The sequence below is a fragment of the Pongo abelii genome, chromosome 7 (genome assembly GCF_028885655.2).
Source record: "Pongo abelii isolate AG06213 chromosome 7, NHGRI_mPonAbe1-v2.0_pri, whole genome shotgun sequence".
Taxonomy (NCBI): Eukaryota; Metazoa; Chordata; class Mammalia; order Primates; family Hominidae; genus Pongo; species Pongo abelii.
The window spans coordinates 120,346,025-120,363,207 of record NC_071992.2 but is presented as its reverse complement, the minus strand read 5'-3'; the positions used below and the strand labels follow the sequence as shown (position 1 = coordinate 120,363,207).

General features: G+C 43.8%; 1 protein-coding gene across 1 annotated transcript; it reads right to left on the bottom strand.

Moving 5' to 3' along the window:
* Nucleotides 1-1,433: 1,433 nt before the first annotated feature.
* DCSTAMP (dendrocyte expressed seven transmembrane protein) lies at nt 1,434-15,422 on the bottom strand. The gene is made up of 4 exons (XM_054561078.2): nt 15,289-15,422; nt 8,543-9,583; nt 2,936-3,244; nt 1,434-1,999 (listed from the first exon to the last, which is right to left on the bottom strand). The coding sequence occupies exons 1-4, from the start codon at nt 15,328-15,330 to the stop codon at nt 1,925-1,927; spliced, it is 1,467 nt and encodes a 488-aa protein (XP_054417053.2). The 5' UTR covers nt 15,331-15,422; the 3' UTR covers nt 1,434-1,924.
* Between the last annotated feature and the right edge of the window lie 1,761 nt (nt 15,423-17,183).

Genomic DNA, 17,183 nt, shown 5'->3' with positions numbered 1-17,183 from the left:
TATTATTGAGTTTGGCTGAGAAAGCTAGTTCTTACTTTCTTAGGGTGAGATATGTGTACTTCTTTCTCTTAAGTAAATTAAGACAAAAATATGTAACATGTGAGGAGTTCAACATATCCCGTATTATAATTATGATTGATTAGGTCCCAACAGACAAAGTAGTAGATACAGAATCTGAGAAGAGGAAAGATAACATTTTTTATCCCAAGTAGAACAATAAAAGAGACCTGTTCTCATGAAGGTGTTTAGAATTACCATGTCTTACTGTCAAAGAGAAACTCAACTGACAACAGAGTTAATAAGCACATCAGAAAGACACTTGACAGCTCCTAATAAAATATGGCACCAGACTGAGATTTGTGAGATGAGAAATGGTGATTTAGGCGATAATGCAATATACTTTTATAGGCCATTACAATTAGAGGTGAAAAAAGGGTGCTCTATGAAATTGCCTTGGGCAGTACCTTTCTGCCTCTATAAGATTAACAGAGTACATTTCACAATGGATTTCTCAAGAAATTTAACTAACATTTATTTAAATCAAAGTGAATAAGCTGCAATTAAATAAGCATTTCCCATCCAAGTGAGATGGACCCTAATGAGCGAGTCTAAATCCTGTTTTCAAGATCAAAATTGCCTTTGGTGACAACACTGCTTTCCAGTCTGTCCTTCCAACAGGGAAGAGCACTTCAGACTGAGGGCAAACGTGCCTAACAGATAAAGACAGTGTGTCCTGTGACCCGTTAAAAGTGATATGGGGGCTGGATGTGGTGGCTCATGCCTGTAATCCCAGCATTTTGGGAGGCCAAGGCAGGTGGATCACCTGAGATCAGGAGTTTAAGACGAGCCTGGCCAACATAGTGAAACTTTTTCTCTACTAAAAATACAAATACATATATATATATATATATATATATATACACACACACATATATATACACATATACATATATACATATATACATATACATATATATACATGTATACATATATACACATATACATGTATATATATATACGTATATATATATATATATAAATAAGCTGGGCATGGTGGCAGGCGCCTGTAATCTCAGCTACTTGGGAGGCTGAGGCAGGAGAATTGCTTGAACCTGAGAGGCGAAGATTGCAGTGAGCCGAGATCACACCATTGCGCTCCAACCTGGGCGACAGAGTGAGGCTCCATCTCCAAAAAAATAAAAAATAAAATAATAAAAATAAAAGTGATTTGGAGTATAGTTAAAGATGAAAAGGGGCCCAAATATACATTTTAACAAGAATTGTATATAATTTTAATGCACATGGTCCGTAGGCCACCCTGTCATAAATACCAGCCAGGGAATTTGCTAAAAGAGGAAAAAACAAAATAGATAGAGGCAGGTAGAGGGCAGAGGTGCAGGCGGTGGTAAGAAGAAACTAGGAGCTGCTAGGACTGGGTTTCAGAAAGAGTTCTTTAATAAGGGGGCAGGGAGAAAGGAGACCATTGTGGGGGCAATAGCCATGGAAGACATTAAGGACGGAAGAGTTTGGAGATAGTTTGCTGGCTTTTTACATGTATGTTCCCCTTGGCATTTGCTTGTGAGGCTGTGGTAAAGATTTCAACTGTTTTCGTTTTATTTTCTTTGAACATTATTCTATGCTGAAACTCATCACCAGGGGACCCAGCTAGAGTCCTATTACATTGTGTCACAGGCAAGATCATGTGGTTTGTTTGGAAGATAGACCACATAACCATTTACCTGGCAGTTCTTTGGCTTTGAGATGAAAGGAGGCATAACTAGGTGCTGCAAGTTTGCTCTGTAAATTCAGACTCCTGAGAGGACTGCGTCACATAGTTCTCTATTATCCGGCATGAATAGTGACTGCCATCATAGACCTGAGGAGAATTGCTGGTGCGATGTGGCTGAGGAGTACCTGGGGTCTCTCATGGCTTGTCTGCACTTGCCATGTCCATTTGCTTCTTCCTAATCATTTTCAGGACCGGAAGCCAGAAATGAATCTGAAGAGACAGAAAAGTGGATAAATGGCCATTGGAGTTGGAGTCATTTTAAATGCCTCTGACATCAATTTTTCATTGTGGGGTTAAAGATATTGGGAAAAACAGCAAAAGACTGAAATAGACAAGCTTATTTTTGTGGGTTATGTTGGTCTTCCATTGTCTATGGGCTATTTCCCAATTCTGTAAGTTGCAGATGGCTGATAGAAACAATGTGAGTGATTCTTGTCCGTGACATGCACAAGATCTCCGTCCAGTAGCGTACAACTGACCCCTCCCATCCACCCTTAAAGAAAAAGACAGTTTTGCATCTATTAAGCAAATTTGTTTGGTATTCCTGATGGCCTATATGTGTGTTCTTTGAATTATTCTTTGGTTCTAATTTTTCTTACCATTCCCTCATTAATAAATATGTATTAAATTACATAAAATTTTTGATATATGTCCATTTTATGTATGAGTCATGTTTTTATTTATATATTTGTATATATATTATATTTTTGTATATCCTCTCTCTATATATACACACATAAACACACACTGGAAAATGAACAAATTCTTTGGCGTTTACAAAGCTATAGTAGACATTTCCCTGTCTGTTTTTTTTTTACCTAGGAAAGCATGTCTTACTGTGCTTTGTCCTTTACTAGTCAACACTAAGGACCTCTCCAGTCGCCTCTCTACAATGACTGAACATACTTTCTTGAAACCAATATTTTAAGAATATCTTGTAGTATCCTTTGGATCAGCATTCAAATCACAGAGTTAAGAGCCCTAGCCACGTACATTTGTTCATTTTTCCCCAATGTCCTATCTACTTCTGGGATACAAGCCCTGATGTGAAGTTGAAGCATTAAGTGCTTCGAAGTCCCCTTTCCCATTTCCCTCTCAAACTCAACACTTCCTCAATTGGAAGTTATACCACCATCTTGGCCTTACCTTTGTAAGATAGAGACTCAGCCGTCTTTTGACTTCTCCCAGCGGCTGCTTTGATCTTTTTTTAAGCAGCTTTGCATGCAGGTATCGGATGCGCTTCCTCTCCACGCTGGGGTAGAAGGATGCTGACACCAGGATTTTAAGTTGCATAAGGATAGAGGACAACAGTCCCAGCATCACTAATATCACAAGAATAACACTGAGAGGAACCCAGGTCTCAGATAGAAGGAATTTTGGTTTTGGGATACAGTTGGGTTCAAACACAGATATATTAAAGGAAGAATCATGGATAATATCTTGAGTTCCTTGTTTCTAAAATGAAAGAATAAAATAATCATGATGCATGCCATTTTTGTACTCAGTCCTTGTCTTTCTCAGTACTTCCCTGCAGCACATAGCACTATCTTCAAATATACAGGGAGCTTTGGCCAAAGGAACTATCACATCTTCCTTTGTGTGTTATGATTGGAGCAAAGGAGAAGAGATGTGTCTTATTTGTAACTATTGCAGTGTTTTCTGAAGTGGGTTTGTAGAAATACAGTAAAGATTCCCTTGAGAGAAGTGTATTAAATACAATTTTTTTACTCTATCCCTTCTTTTGAAAATCACAAGCCCATTAGACTGTTAAAGGCTCTGAGAAGTAGGCAGAGGAATCTTTTAATTTTAGCCAGCAGTTTTCCTAACAAATTTGATCACATAACTCATTTTCATGGGATACTTGTTTCTACATGTTAGGACACATGGGGCAAAAGAAAGAGCGGAGAGTCAGCTAAACTCAGGGAGAAGATTGCTTTAGAACATAGCCCCTTAGGACCCCATCATATCCTCCCAATACCCCTTAAGCAGACCACAAGGTCACAGAGATGTTGAGGCATTAAATTATGTTCTACATCTACCTTCTGGAGCTCAGGGAGGTTTAATCTTATTTAGTGTACTATATTCCCTGCTGGGTTGATACGTTGGCCCTCGAGCCCACGTTATTGAAGGAGACTCTAAAATCATGTTTGGGCAGGTCTTAAAAATAGGAAAATTTCTCATCCCTATTGGATGCTCATGAGAGGTGCATTCCTTCTTTTTGAAGGCAAGAGAATAAGCCAGTTGCCCTCAGCAGACTGACACAGAGGGCCGGAGATGACATTGAGCCACCCAGCCAAGCCACCCACAAGAGAAGTGTGTGCTGATCCAGCTCTTTCTTTCTCTGACCTGGGAAAGTCATTTAATCTCTCAGTGGATTTCTTTTCTAATTTGGCAAAACAGGAGTTAATGGACCAGATCCTGCCCATGAACAAACTACTCCCAGTGTAAATTAAACACCTTGGGGAAGGAGCATTAGCCTTACAGACTGGGGTGCTTAGTAAGTTATTATCACTCTAGTGCCACAGAGCCCTGGGGCCAGGAAAAGGTAAATGACTTCTCAAAAAGAACCCAACCACACCCAGAGGACACTGGGCACCTTGGATCTATTCCAGTACCTGTGAAGACTTTGGAAACCCCAAACCTGGGACCTCTACACAAATGCCAAATCAAATCTATAATTTCCCCAGCACTGTGCCGAAGCAATGAAAAACATTCGTGTTGCCTCTCCCTTTCTCTTATTAAAAAGATGGTCTGCCTACAATTAAATAGAGAGATTTCAGTCCCCAGAGCAAAGACATGCACTCTTTTTAATACTATTGAAGAAACAAACACATCGATTGAGTCAGTGATGAGAAATCCTGCAATAAGAAAGCAGCGGGTGTTCGGTCTGGGATGAAGTTATTTTGTCCAGAAATTTAACTGGGGATTTTGCAGTTGGGAATCAGGGCTTCAGAACGGTTGAGTCAACACTTTTGTATGGGGTTGGTTGAGGGTAATGTGGAAGACAACTTAATTCTTTCAAAATGCCTAAGCAATATACTAAATGGCACCCCAATGTTTTAATATTTATATTCCTCTCTTAAGTAAACAATTTGTTGGCACAGCACTAAGCAATGAATGGAGGGCAGGCTCTGGTGTCAGCCAGTCCTGAAAAGTTAATGCAGCCAAGTGCAGTGAACATAGTAGGTGCCCAATAAGTAGAAACTCTGGCTATTTTTATTTACACTGCCCACCCACAGAGCTAGCTCTACCTGGGTCATTTCCCGTCTTCTTTATTCAAAACACAGGCTTAACATCGTACAAAAGTGACGGAGAAATATTGGCAACACCTTGAGCCAGTGTTTCTCTTCCTGCGTGACTCCTCCTAGGCAAATGTGAGGCAATGGTGAAGACCAGGAGCCCCCAAGGGCACCCTGGCATAAGGGCAGGGCATCGCCGGTCATGCAGAAGCTGGCCGCTGGCAGCACAGTCTCCCAGACACAGCAGGAGAGAGTTTGAGAAGCGCTCCCACAGCAGTCTCGTACTCACATCTGTTCCAGCGCCCACCACCCTGCTGTTTCGCGTGTGTACATGGTGACCTCCCTCCCAGGACATAAGCCCCTCAAGGAGGCCCTCACAACCTAGACATCTTTGCACCCCCAGGAGCCAGCAGTGCCCAAAGACAAAGGTGTCAGGACATTGTCATTGGAAAGCTGGGTTTTTTTGGAAGACAGAGCTTGCTTTTTTTTTTCCCTCTATCTAACATGGTGAGAATTCACAACACAGCCATGGGTACTTGCTGAGAGAGAAGTAAATGAGAGAGAAGAAAAACGTAGGAGAGAGAGGGAGAATTGAGGGGGGAAGACAAGAAAGGAGAACACAGGAGGAGAATGGCAGGGAAGGAGCGAGACCCTTTTCCTGGCCACCCCCAAAGATCAAGCATGTCTGAAATTCTTGTTTGGCTTTCAGCTAAAACACTACTTCCATTATTCACCCTGCTGCGAATATCTAGAGCAACAGGGTGCCTTGTAATTAACGGGATTCTTCAGGGGACTCAGAGAGCTCAGAATAATCAACTCTGAGAAGCAGCCCAGGCTTAGGAGGGCAGGAGCCATGGGACTAGATCTGCTGAGCCAGAGGAAAGGGGAGGAAAAGTGTGGATGCTTCAGGAGGATTTAAGGACCTGAGAGGGAAAGAGAGAAATGGCAAGTGGGGCTTCATGGAAGGGTTTGCAGGCAACATTGTGGCCGTTTTTCCTCCGTGATTTCCCCAGCAGCTGGCACAGCCTATTGCAGCTTGAGGAATAGTAGGGCAAATCAGACCCGTGGAAACAGCTACTGGATACCCCATAAATATGTACAATGATTATGTGTCAATTAGAAATAACAATAAAAGTTAAAAACAATAATTTTTTTAAAAAAGAAACAGCTGTTGGTGTTTTTTAGGCAGGAGATAAGCAGGACTTGTTTACTAAGCCTCTGTCATGACCCTGTGGAAAGAAACAGGATATAACAAAGAAACCAGCCCAAATCAGCTAGGACCAAGATGGTGATGAAAAAAACCTCGAGTTGTCCTCACTGCTCATTATATGCTAATTATAATATATTTGCATCAGGCACTCCTACCAGCACCATGACAGCTTACAAATGATGCCATGGCAATAACCCAGAAGTTGTCTTATATGGCTTGGGAACTCCCCACCCCTTTTCCAGAAAGCTCATGAATAACCCACTCCATAATTAGCATAAAATTAAGACTAGGTATAAATATAACAGATCAGCAATCCGTGAGTGCTACTCTGGGCCACTCTGCCTATGCGATAGTCTTTCTCTGCCTATGGAGCAGTCATTTTGCTGTACTCTGCTCTAATAAACTTGCTTTCTTTCACTGTCAGCTCACTCTTGAATTCTTTCCCAAGCAAAGCTAAGAACCCTCCTAGGCTAAGCCCCAATTTAGGGGTTCACCTGCATTATTTTTGCCAGCCTGGGCTAGTGTACTTAACCCAGCATCACACACATGCACATACACACCCACACATGTGCATACACACCCCACGTCATTCAGCCTGCCAATTTCTGGGTTTAAAAAACAATAAGACAAGTGTCTGACAATATCCAGATCCTCTGAAATGTCAGCATAAGCACAAATATCCACAGAGAAAATGGAAAAGAAGCGATAAACGATGGGATGCCCCATCCCCACCATCTTCTCTGTTTGTCCATGGCTGCCAAGAGGAGAGAGAAGGAGAATAGAGGAGAGAAAGTGCCTCAAGAGAGTGCCTCAAGATGCAGGAGGCACCAGCTCAGAGACAGATGCTATCCTGGCTAAAGAAGATTTTTCACAGATCCATCTGATGGCAATTAGGAGTTAAGTTTCTGGCTTTGCTCTTGGAGTGAGGGTTTAGAACAGGGGTTCTCAGTCTCGGCCGCACGTTAGAATTACTCTGGGAGGTTTCAAAAATGTCTCACCGCAGTCCAATTAAAACAGAATCTCTGCTGATTCTGGAGAGAGGAATTGAGTTGGTTTGTTAGTTCAGATCTGCAGTGATGCAACTCTGTATCCAAGGTTGAGGACCTCTGGGTTAGAGGGTCCTTGCTCTCTAAGACCTAGACCAGAGTTGCTCAAAATGTGGTCTATGGACCACCTACCTTGAAATCACAGGCATGCTCATTTAAAATGCTCTCCCAGTTAAAACAAAATCTGTGTAAATCGAGGCCTGACACTCTATATCCAACTCAGGAAATTCTTAACACACATTTAAAATTGAGAACTAGTAATCCAATCTGTCTCAAAAAACCAAAGTGTAGCTGTGCAGCATTTTTAAAAGTGGGTGCTATCAGGTACTAGCATCAGCCATTTTACTGGGTAACTTAGGAGCCCTTATCAACAATCATCCTTTTAAACATTGCACTGATGCCTTGGGAACCCTCTTGTGTTTGATAAGGACTCAAGATGCTCAGAAAAGTTCTCACTCAGAGAAGGTGCTCGAAGTCTACTTGCCCAAGCTTGAGGATGAGAGGAAGGCAGGCCCTAAATCCCTGTCTCTTAGGTTCACGCCAGATAGTCCTGCTTGGGAATCCACTTCATGTTCAACCTCAGAGATAGTTATTTCCACATTTCAGTGTTTGTTGACTGTAGGAGGCTGGATGATGCCCTGAAGATACAAGGTCTTAGTGCCTGGAACCTGTTAATGTTACTTTATTTGGAAAAAGGATCTTTGCGAATGTTATTAAGTCAAAGATCTTGAGACAGAGAAATTACCCTGGATTATACTGGAAAGTCCTAATACAGTCATATAGATTCTTTAAGACAGAGGCAGAGAGAGATTTTCCACATGCAAAGAAGAAAGTGATGCAATGACAGAGCAGAGACGGGAGTGATGTGGTCACAGGCAAAGGGATGCCATCGGCCACTAGAATCTGGAAGACACAAAGAGCAGCAACAGCACCTGGATTTCTGCCCAGTGAAACTCACTTCAGACTTCTCCCCCAAGAACTGTCTGAGAATAAACTTCTGTTATTTTAAGCCATTCGATTATTGGCCATTTGTCACAGCAGCCACAGGGAACTAATGCAGAATCACACCCTAACATCAGGACTTCGATTCAATTTGACCTGCATTTGTTGGGTTCCTTCTGTGTGCCAAGCACTCTGCTGGGCACCAAGGATGCAAAGGTGAATGAGCCACTGCCCTGCCCCCGGAGGTTCATGATCTTTTGCAAGACAGACCAGCAAATAGCCGGGATACACCATGAGAAGTACCTGTGGGCCCTACCTCTCCGTGCAGTTTCAAGTGAACCTCAAACCCTGGCAAGCTTTGAAACTGTTTGCTCACTGAGAAAATGAGCCGATACAGCAGATAATCTACAGCTGCAAACAGCACCCAGATGCAGAGATGGGTAAGTATGGGGAGGAAAAACAGCCCCAGGTTTTTCCTTTCTTTAGGAGTCGGCCAGAAAGTCGGGATGATGACATACTTCCTCCCTTCCTCCTTATTCAGCGGGAGCACACAGGGCCTCTGTTGATGTCTCTCCCTTTCATCAAACTGAACAAATTGTCTGGTGATGTAGATGTTTTCATACTTCCAACCACAAGGGCTCAAAAATCGCTTCATGAAGAGGCCGGTGCCAAGCAGGATGAGCGAAAGCCCTGCAAAGGCAAGGAGCTTCTGACCCAGGGAGGACAACACCTCTGTCGTGGTTGCCATCTGGTACAAGACGCTCAGGACTTCCCCTTTGCTGTCATTTAGCTGTGCCTCCAGGACGTGGCTGGGACTGAAAAGAGAGACTGCCAGGGTCTGGTTCCAAGAAACAAGGTCATCAAATACGCTTAGTGGAGTGGCAAGGCCATAAATCCACTGAATTGCCTCAATATATTTTTTCAAAAGTGGAAAATGTATGGAAAAGCTCTTTGCCCTTAGGTTGCAAGTCATACCATCTAGGAGACCTTTAAAGTTGTGAAAAATATTTTCTACGTGTCCCAAGATGACGATCCCTGTGCCAGCTGCAATCAAAGCATTCCTGCCTTCACGCAGGCCACAAGAGAGAAAGACAAGAAGAATAAAACATCGTGCATGCTTGGAGCAACACAGCAGAACACACGTGGTAATCCAGGAGCCGGCGGCCACTATGATTGATGACAGAAACCAGCAGAAGGCCACAGACAGGAGGCCCACTGAAATAAGAGCAACCAAACAGCAAACTCCCAAATGCTGGATAAAGCCCATCCATCCGGGGCTCCTTGGAGACACGTAAATCTCCCAAAGACTTAGGAAGATATCAGTGCCTGAGGTCCAGATACCCATGCTCCCTGAGTCCTGAAAATGAAAAAGAAACCAAGGTCAGAAATTGCTTTTGAATGTCCTCTGACCTTCATAAAGGCCATGGTGGTAGACTGACAACAAAAAAAGTGGCCATAATTCTTTACTCTTCCTGTGTCCTCTCCCTTGAAATATGACTTTACAGCTTCTTCGACCTTCCGCCACCAAGAGATGAGGTCTATTCCTCCATCCTTTGCATCTGGGCTGGACTTGTGACTTCTTTGCCCAGTCGAATGCGGCAGAAATAACAGTGACAAGCCTGGGCCTGGGACTCGCTCCACGTGCTCTCACGGAACCCTGCTCCTGCTGTGTTAAGTCCAGCTGCATTTCCCTGCTATCGCTGCTGTAACAAATAACCACTGAGTATTTTAAAGGAGCACATATTTATTCTCTCACAGTTCTGGAGGTCAGAGTCTAAAATGGGACTGCAATGCTGGGGTCCTTCAGGAGGCACTGGGGGAGAACTTGATTCCTTGCCTCTTTCAGCTTTAGAGGCCACCTACATTTCCTGGCTCATGGACCCTTTTTCCACCATCTCAAAGCCAGCAATGTTGCATCTTCCCTCTGCTTTTATCCTTACATTTTCTCTCTAGACTCTGATCCTCCTGCTTCTCTCTTATAAGAGCCCTTGTGAATATGCTGGGCCCACCCAGATAATCCGGGATAATCTCCCCATCTCAAGAGACTTAATCACATTTGCAGGGTCCCTTTTACCATGCGAGGTAATATATTCATGGGTTCTGAGCAGTAGGACATGGACAACTCTGAGGGGGCCATTTTTGAGCCTGTTACACCAGGCTGGACTGCTGGATGACGAAAGGCACCTGACCAGGCAATTCCGTCAGCTCAGCCAATAGCTGTCCAACTGCCAGATGTGAGAGACGCCATCCTAGACCAGCTGGTTCTCAGCCGGCCCACCGGCTGACCACAGACACGTGAGCCATCATAAATGCTGATTTATCTTAAGCCACTGAATTCTGCACTGGTCTGCTAGAGATTCTTTGTTTATTGATAAAGGCAACAGTCCCATATCATAAGCCTTAATAGTTGAACCCTAGGTTGATAGGCTGAAATGTCAATAAACTGCATTATGCAAGCTTACTCTTTAATAGTCATCTGTTTTCTTGTGCTCTAATTTTACAGACCAGAAAGCACACCAAGGGCATCCAAACTTAAATGCAGCCTTGGACTGACGCCATTGTGTCTCTGCTCTGTAACCATGGCTTCTTCCCTCTTATGCCCCTGCCCTCCGAGAACAGTTTCCTCCTGAGAATCTTACAAAGAAAAGAAGAATATTTATTTTTTGTCACTGAGATAATCATCTTTTCTTTTTTCCTAGATCTGGAATAATTAAAATGAAGGCACTCTGGAGCTGCTAACACGCCATCAGTCACACAGATTTAGGTCTGTGATGCTCTCAGAGAGACTTGGATTCATTTGGAGTGATATGTATAAAATAAATTTGATATTCTCTCCTGATTGACATGAAAATATCTAATAAGCATTATATAATATGTATGGGATTTTAATGTGGACATTGATCAATTTTTAAACAATCTCAAATAAATCCCTTCTCACATTAAGTAGGATGGGTCTGAATTTACGGAGTAGCTGAATACAGTGAGAGCCAGTGGATTACATTTGTCGTGTAAGATGAATCCAGGCATTGGATAGAGGTTGTGAACTGAGCAACCAGAGGTGAGGAAATTATTCTTTCTCTGTTCAGGCCGAATGAGGTTAACGAAGGGCAGAAATAAAATGGGGGGAATAGGCAGGTCACGAGTAAACGTGTGTAAATTTCTCCCCCAAGCATACAGAGTGCTTGCAGTTCCTGCCATATAATCTGAATGGAAATGCTCAGAGCAGAAAAGAGATATGAGGCGAACTTGAGTGTTGAAGAGGGGTCACTGCCATGTGGAACTGGCCTTAGCAGAGTCCAGATCCCACATATGAGGATGTTCTGACAGCATCAGCAGGAAAGGGAATTAGAACGGTAATTAAAATGGGGGCCAGCAAAAGGCCATAGTTCCTTTTTCCTGAAAGCTTGCTTCCTTTTGGAATCAGAGGTTGGACTGAAGGGTGAAGATAGAGACAGGCCTTACCATAGGCCCCTGTGCTGCTGAACCTTCCCCGGCATTATGGACCAAGTCAGACAGGCTCCACGGCACAGGCAGGAGGACTCTGCGGGCAGGTGGGCAGAGGGCAGAACACCCAGCACCAGAGGAAGTCAGGAGCTGCGGCCTCTCCTCCCAGGCATGACTGTTTGCTCTCCCATTGCTTTGGGTTTGACCCCAAACCATTATTTGATTGATACCCTAAAAGATGTTAATTCCCTATTATATTGTAAGCACTTTTTATAAAGCAGCTCTCTACCCCTGCCCCAAGCCTGCAGATGCTCTTTGCATCTGACACAGTGGAAACTGAGGCTCTGAGTGCTTGCTGGAATTTGTCAGCAATCACACAGTGGAGACGGCACAGCAGGATTTAGGCCAGACTTCCCCGACTCCTGGGCAGGCCCTGTAATCTGTACCATGCCCCAATTCCATGGCTCTGCATGATATGACAGGACCCTCAGCTCACTGCTTGTCCCTGCTGGGGGCATCACACCTTCTGCCGGTGGCTGTTAAGAGCTGACCTGTATATCACAAGCCCATTTCCATTATCTGCTCACTTTTTGTTCCCTGCATCAAAATAGTTGACTCTGTAAGGATATGTCTCAAACTAGCAGATTCTTCTTTAAAGGAAATCAGAAATCCCAGCTGTTTAACTTTTTTCTAATTTCCCTTATGAGGCACCCACCATTTTGCTTCCTTCCTAAAAAATTAATAATGTATATTCTGGATTCATTTTTCCTTTCTCTTGCCTTCATCCTTGTACAGTGTGTTCCTAATACAGACATTTTTCTGGAAGTATGAAAAAGATTTATGGACACATTAACATTTTAACGTTCTGCAATAAAATCTAGTATCAATTAAATAAGATATATGACTGCAATTTTGTCCTGTAAGATGAACATGTTTTCTTAACAGGCAACAGCTCTAATATTATCCTTCTTATTTTTGTGTTAAAAACAGCACTTCACCAGATACCAAAACTTTCTGCAGTGAGAGGACTGAAGGTATCTTCTCTTATTTTACAGCTCAAGCTCCAGAGCAGAATTTAGGCCCATGAGCCCAAAGGCTGATGTTTCAGTCTGCCTTTTGGCATCATTGACTGTGGCATTGATTTCTTCTCTGTTCCTCATTTTCCCTAATTGAATATATGACCTATCTGCTCCTTTTGGTTTAATGAGGGGAACCTTAGCAAGCACCTTAAGACTCTCTGGATAAAAGGTCCCCAGTAAATGCAGCTCATTCCTTGTTGTTTCTTTGCTGCCAATGAAAATGAAGAAGGTCCATTCTCTGCTCTTTAGGCAAAGATTGAATGCCCAAGCTGATGGGAGGCTTAGAGACAGGCGCTGGAGGCTGAGCGTGGTGGTTCATGCCTATAATCCCAGCACTTTGGGACACTGAGGTGGTGGGAGGATTGCTTGATTGAGCCCAGGAGTTTGAGACCAGCCTGAGCAACAGAGAGAGACCCCCATCTCTCTTTTTAAAAAAAAACTCCAAAAAAAGAGATAGGAGCTGGATTGTACCAACCTCCAAGGTGTACAACCCTCCAGGCACGGTGACGCCACCCATGCCTCCTTTAGACATCTGCTGATTTCTTTTTGCTCCTGTGGAGGTGCAGCCATTCTGCTGATCTTCCTTCAGATATTTCAATTCTTTCCTCTTAGGCAAATCAGTAAATTGGAATTTTGATAAGCTGAGCAAGTGGTTTCCTTCTCAAAGACTTTGTCAAGCAGATACCCAGATTCGTAAATTTTCTTTTTTGAGCTGGAGGGAATCATACATCAGAGCTTCTTAGACTTGAGTACGTGATCACTGGAGGGAATCTTGTAAAAATGCAGATCTTCATTGAGAAGGTTTAGGGTGGCCCCTGAGAGTTGGCATTCCTAACAAGTTCCCAGGTGCTGCTGAAGCTGCTCTCGTGAAGACCAGGCTTCAGGTAGCAAGCTCTAGAATTCAGCACTGTCTGATAGAACTGTCTGTGATGCTGGGCGTGCTGTATATATGCGCTGTCCAGCATAGGAGGCACTGACCACATGAGCACTTGACACAGGGCTCGTGCTACTGAGGAACTGAATTTTAAATTTTATTTAATTTTAATTAATAAATTTAATTACTTTTAGTGTTATTTTATTTAATTATGATATTTAATTTTAATTTTAATAAATCATATCACTTACATTTAAATTAAGATTAAATAAAATTTAAATTACTTAAATAAATAACTGGAGCTTATGTATTGGATAGCACAAGTCCAGATGATTTTGACTGACACCTCCCTGGCCGATAGTCACAGCTGAGGAAAATAAAATCCAAAGAGGCTAAGGGACTCTAAGCTAGGAGTGAGAACCCCAGTTTTCCACCACTTGGTGACACACTTCCCATCACATTAATATCTCATCTCTGACTTTTCATGAGTCCTGTTTTAAAATTCCACTACGGTTCCTGAGTAATGGAATTAAAATTTCCTATGTACCTGTTGTCATCTGCCAGTGCTGCCATAGCAGAACCCCACAGGCTGGGTGGCTTCAGCAGCAGAAATTGATTTCTCACAGTGGTGGAGGCTGGAAGTTCCAGATCAAGGTCTGGCAGGGTTGGGTTCTGGTGAGGACCCCTCCCCGGGTTACAGACAACTGCCTCCTCCCTGTGTCCTCACATGGTGGGGAGAGAAGGCGGGTGAGCTCTCTGGTATCTCTTCACGCTGTGTCACCTTTAATTAAGTACAAAGACTTTTCCAACATGGCACCCAGAAATCATTTTACCCACTGCTCTGTTTGGCTGCCAGTCTCTTGTCTCTCTCTTCCACAATGGTGAGGCAGTTACATTTTCCTCTTCTTATAGGGACACTAGTCCTATCAGATGAGGGCTCCACACTTAGGACCTCATTTAACCTTAATTACTTCCTTAGAGACCCAATTTCCAAATACAGCCACACTGGGGGTTCAAATAAATTGGCAGAAGACACAAACATTCTGTCCATAACAATATCCAGTTGGCCCTCAGTCAGCACAGAATACATAATTAGAGAAGCAGACAAACTATAGCTTGTGTCAATGTCTGAGGCTTAGTGAAATACTCCTAATAATAGATGGTAGTTATTAATGCGTTACTTTATGCCTGGCCACAGCATCTGATATACATGATTTCTAACCCTGTACTATTGGAGCTATATCTTTTTAGATAGGAAACCGGGGCTCAGAGAGGTTAAATAACTTGGTCAAGGTCACACAGCTAATAAGTGCAAGAGCCAGGATTTTAACCCATGTTTAAATGACCCTGAGGGGTCAGAATGGACAACTGCTCAGCCCCTCTTTGACATGATCATAGAGCAGCTTCTGAATTTGGTTGAAATATATTCCCAGGATCTCAATCACAAAAGAATCCTGAAATGCAGATTCACCATGCCAGGATGAGCTGTCCTGCGTTGTCAACCACATCCAGGATCCTCCCCTCCTCTGCCAGCACAGCTTTATTGAGCCATCTAAAGCTGACTGCAGCTCTCCTTTCCCCAGGTGAACACTTGCTCCCCTGCATCATGCAGTCATGAATACCTATATTTTACTCAGAGATTGTTACAGCCAGCGTTAGGCTCACCTTGCTCACCCTTAAACTCAGGCACCCCGGACGCAGGCCCATCCTGGTCTGAGGTCCACATCGAGGGCTGTCTCTCCCAACTTAGCCATCTCTCCCAGGGACGGGGAAGAAAAGTGCATTCGGTGTTGGTCTCACCTTCCCTGTTGAGCTGGGGTCAGGAATGGGGGCTCATCCTGTCCCCTGCAGGCAGCACTTAGCATTTCAAATGCCTACAGTGGTCAGACAAGCACCGAAAACAGTGAAGGAAGTAAGGAGATACAGATACTCCTTGGGAGTGTGGGGTGTGGGCCAGTGGGCCATGGGTCTCTGAGGGTCTGGAGAGCCCACGCCCCCATTTAACTTGTAGGAACAGCAGCCTCCAACCCAGCAGATTTTCTTGAAAGTTCTCTATAGAGGCAGTCACCAGATTTTCTGACTCTCTTTTTTTTCAAGTCAGAAATCTAGATTTCTTTGGGTGACATCTTCTGGTTCTTAAAAAACTGTTGGCTCAAATTATTTTTAACACTCTGACAGCTGATTTTGGCCACGGATTGTGAGAGTGCAGCCTTGATCATCAGATGACGCTCACATGGCTCTCTTCTCTTCTCTCTAGCCCGCTTCTCACCTTAGCCCTCCTCTTCTCCATTCTTGTGAATGACCTTTTCCCCTTTTATCCCTGGAGACATTTAAAAACCATGCTTAAACCAAGTTCCAGTCTCACACATAAAGGTTTTCCTCTATACCTCGGAAATGTTTATTTTTGCCCAAAGATTTCTAACTGTTTTCTTCTCCTCTCTTGTGCTTACAGAGTCCCTCCCTCTGCCTCTCCATCGTTTTTTTCTGGCAGCTTCTAAAAGTTTACCTGATCCCTTTAACCTGTAATTTCTCTTTATTTTGCCTCCATTGTCAATAGTGTCTATTCCCGACTCAACACGCTTGTGTCCCCAGGATACAATACCTGCTTCTGGCTTTTACCAACAGCACTATCCCTAGAGTAATGGCCAATTTCTTGCTTTTATCTCAGAACTGCAGTTTCTACCACACCTCAGGCAGGGAAGCCTTAGCTGCAGTCCACAGCAGAGTACCACCAAGGGCCCCATCTCTCTTCCATGGGGTTAAAGCCCTTTTTGTGGCTGGGTGGAAGGGAACAGGAAAATAGCAGAACAGGGTTAGGGATGAAGAGCCCTGATTTGAGCCGAGAGCCCTGCAAAGCCATGCAGTCTGTGCGTCTGGCTTGAGCCCACATTTACCTGCTTTCATGCAGGGCCAAGCTGTTGCCATGGGAAACAGAGACAGCCAGACTTCCACATTAACCCTGCCCATGCTAGCTAGCAGACACCTCTGCAAGGTGCAGACACCTCAGTCGTTTTCCCTGCATGGGATCTCAGTGTCAGTGGGAGCATTGAGAGCCTCAGCATGGAGGGCACACATGCCCCCACCCACAGAGCTCTGTTTGGCCACCTTTTTGATGAGTCAAGGAGACCGGCATTCCTGAGCACTGTCTTTTGAGCACAGATCATCTTTCAAGGTGCAGATGACTGCGTCCTTGCTTCAGATACAAGGTCCAGTCAGAAGCCACAAAAAATGCAGCCATGAAATAATAATGAGAACCTCCATATGAATGGCCCACCCTAGGAGCTTTCTAGACTGGGGGGTATTGAAGCTGCACATCACCCATGTGTCTCCAGAGCTGGTAAGCAGAAACCCACAGGCTTACTGCTATTGAAAGTGTGGGAGGAAGAAATGTGACCTTCTCTGGAGGAAAGGCCAGGAGACAATGACCTTGGGAGCATCTTATTGCTCCCCTCTCTCCCCATTTCCAAAGCTCCTGCCTCATCTGATGTCCTGCAATTCCCATTAAGTGATATCAGTTCATTCTGACTCTGCCTGTGCAGAAACCAATGGCTTATGCTCAA

What these genes read in the sequence shown, in the direction of transcription:
- DCSTAMP (XM_054561078.2), bottom strand. Translation starts at nt 15,330, where the DNA reads ATGGGCCTGCGTCCGGGGTGCCTGAGTTTAAGGGTGAGCAAG. An exon ending in ACTTGAAACTGCACGGAGAG is followed by an intron (nt 3,245 to 8,542) that starts GTAGGGCCCACA and finishes CTTTCATTTTAG; the next exon opens with AAACAAGGAACTCAAGATAT. An exon ending in TGAGTCTCTATCTTACAAAG is followed by an intron (nt 2,000 to 2,935) that starts GTAAGGCCAAGA and finishes CTGTCTCTTCAG; the next exon opens with ATTCATTTCTGGCTTCCGGT.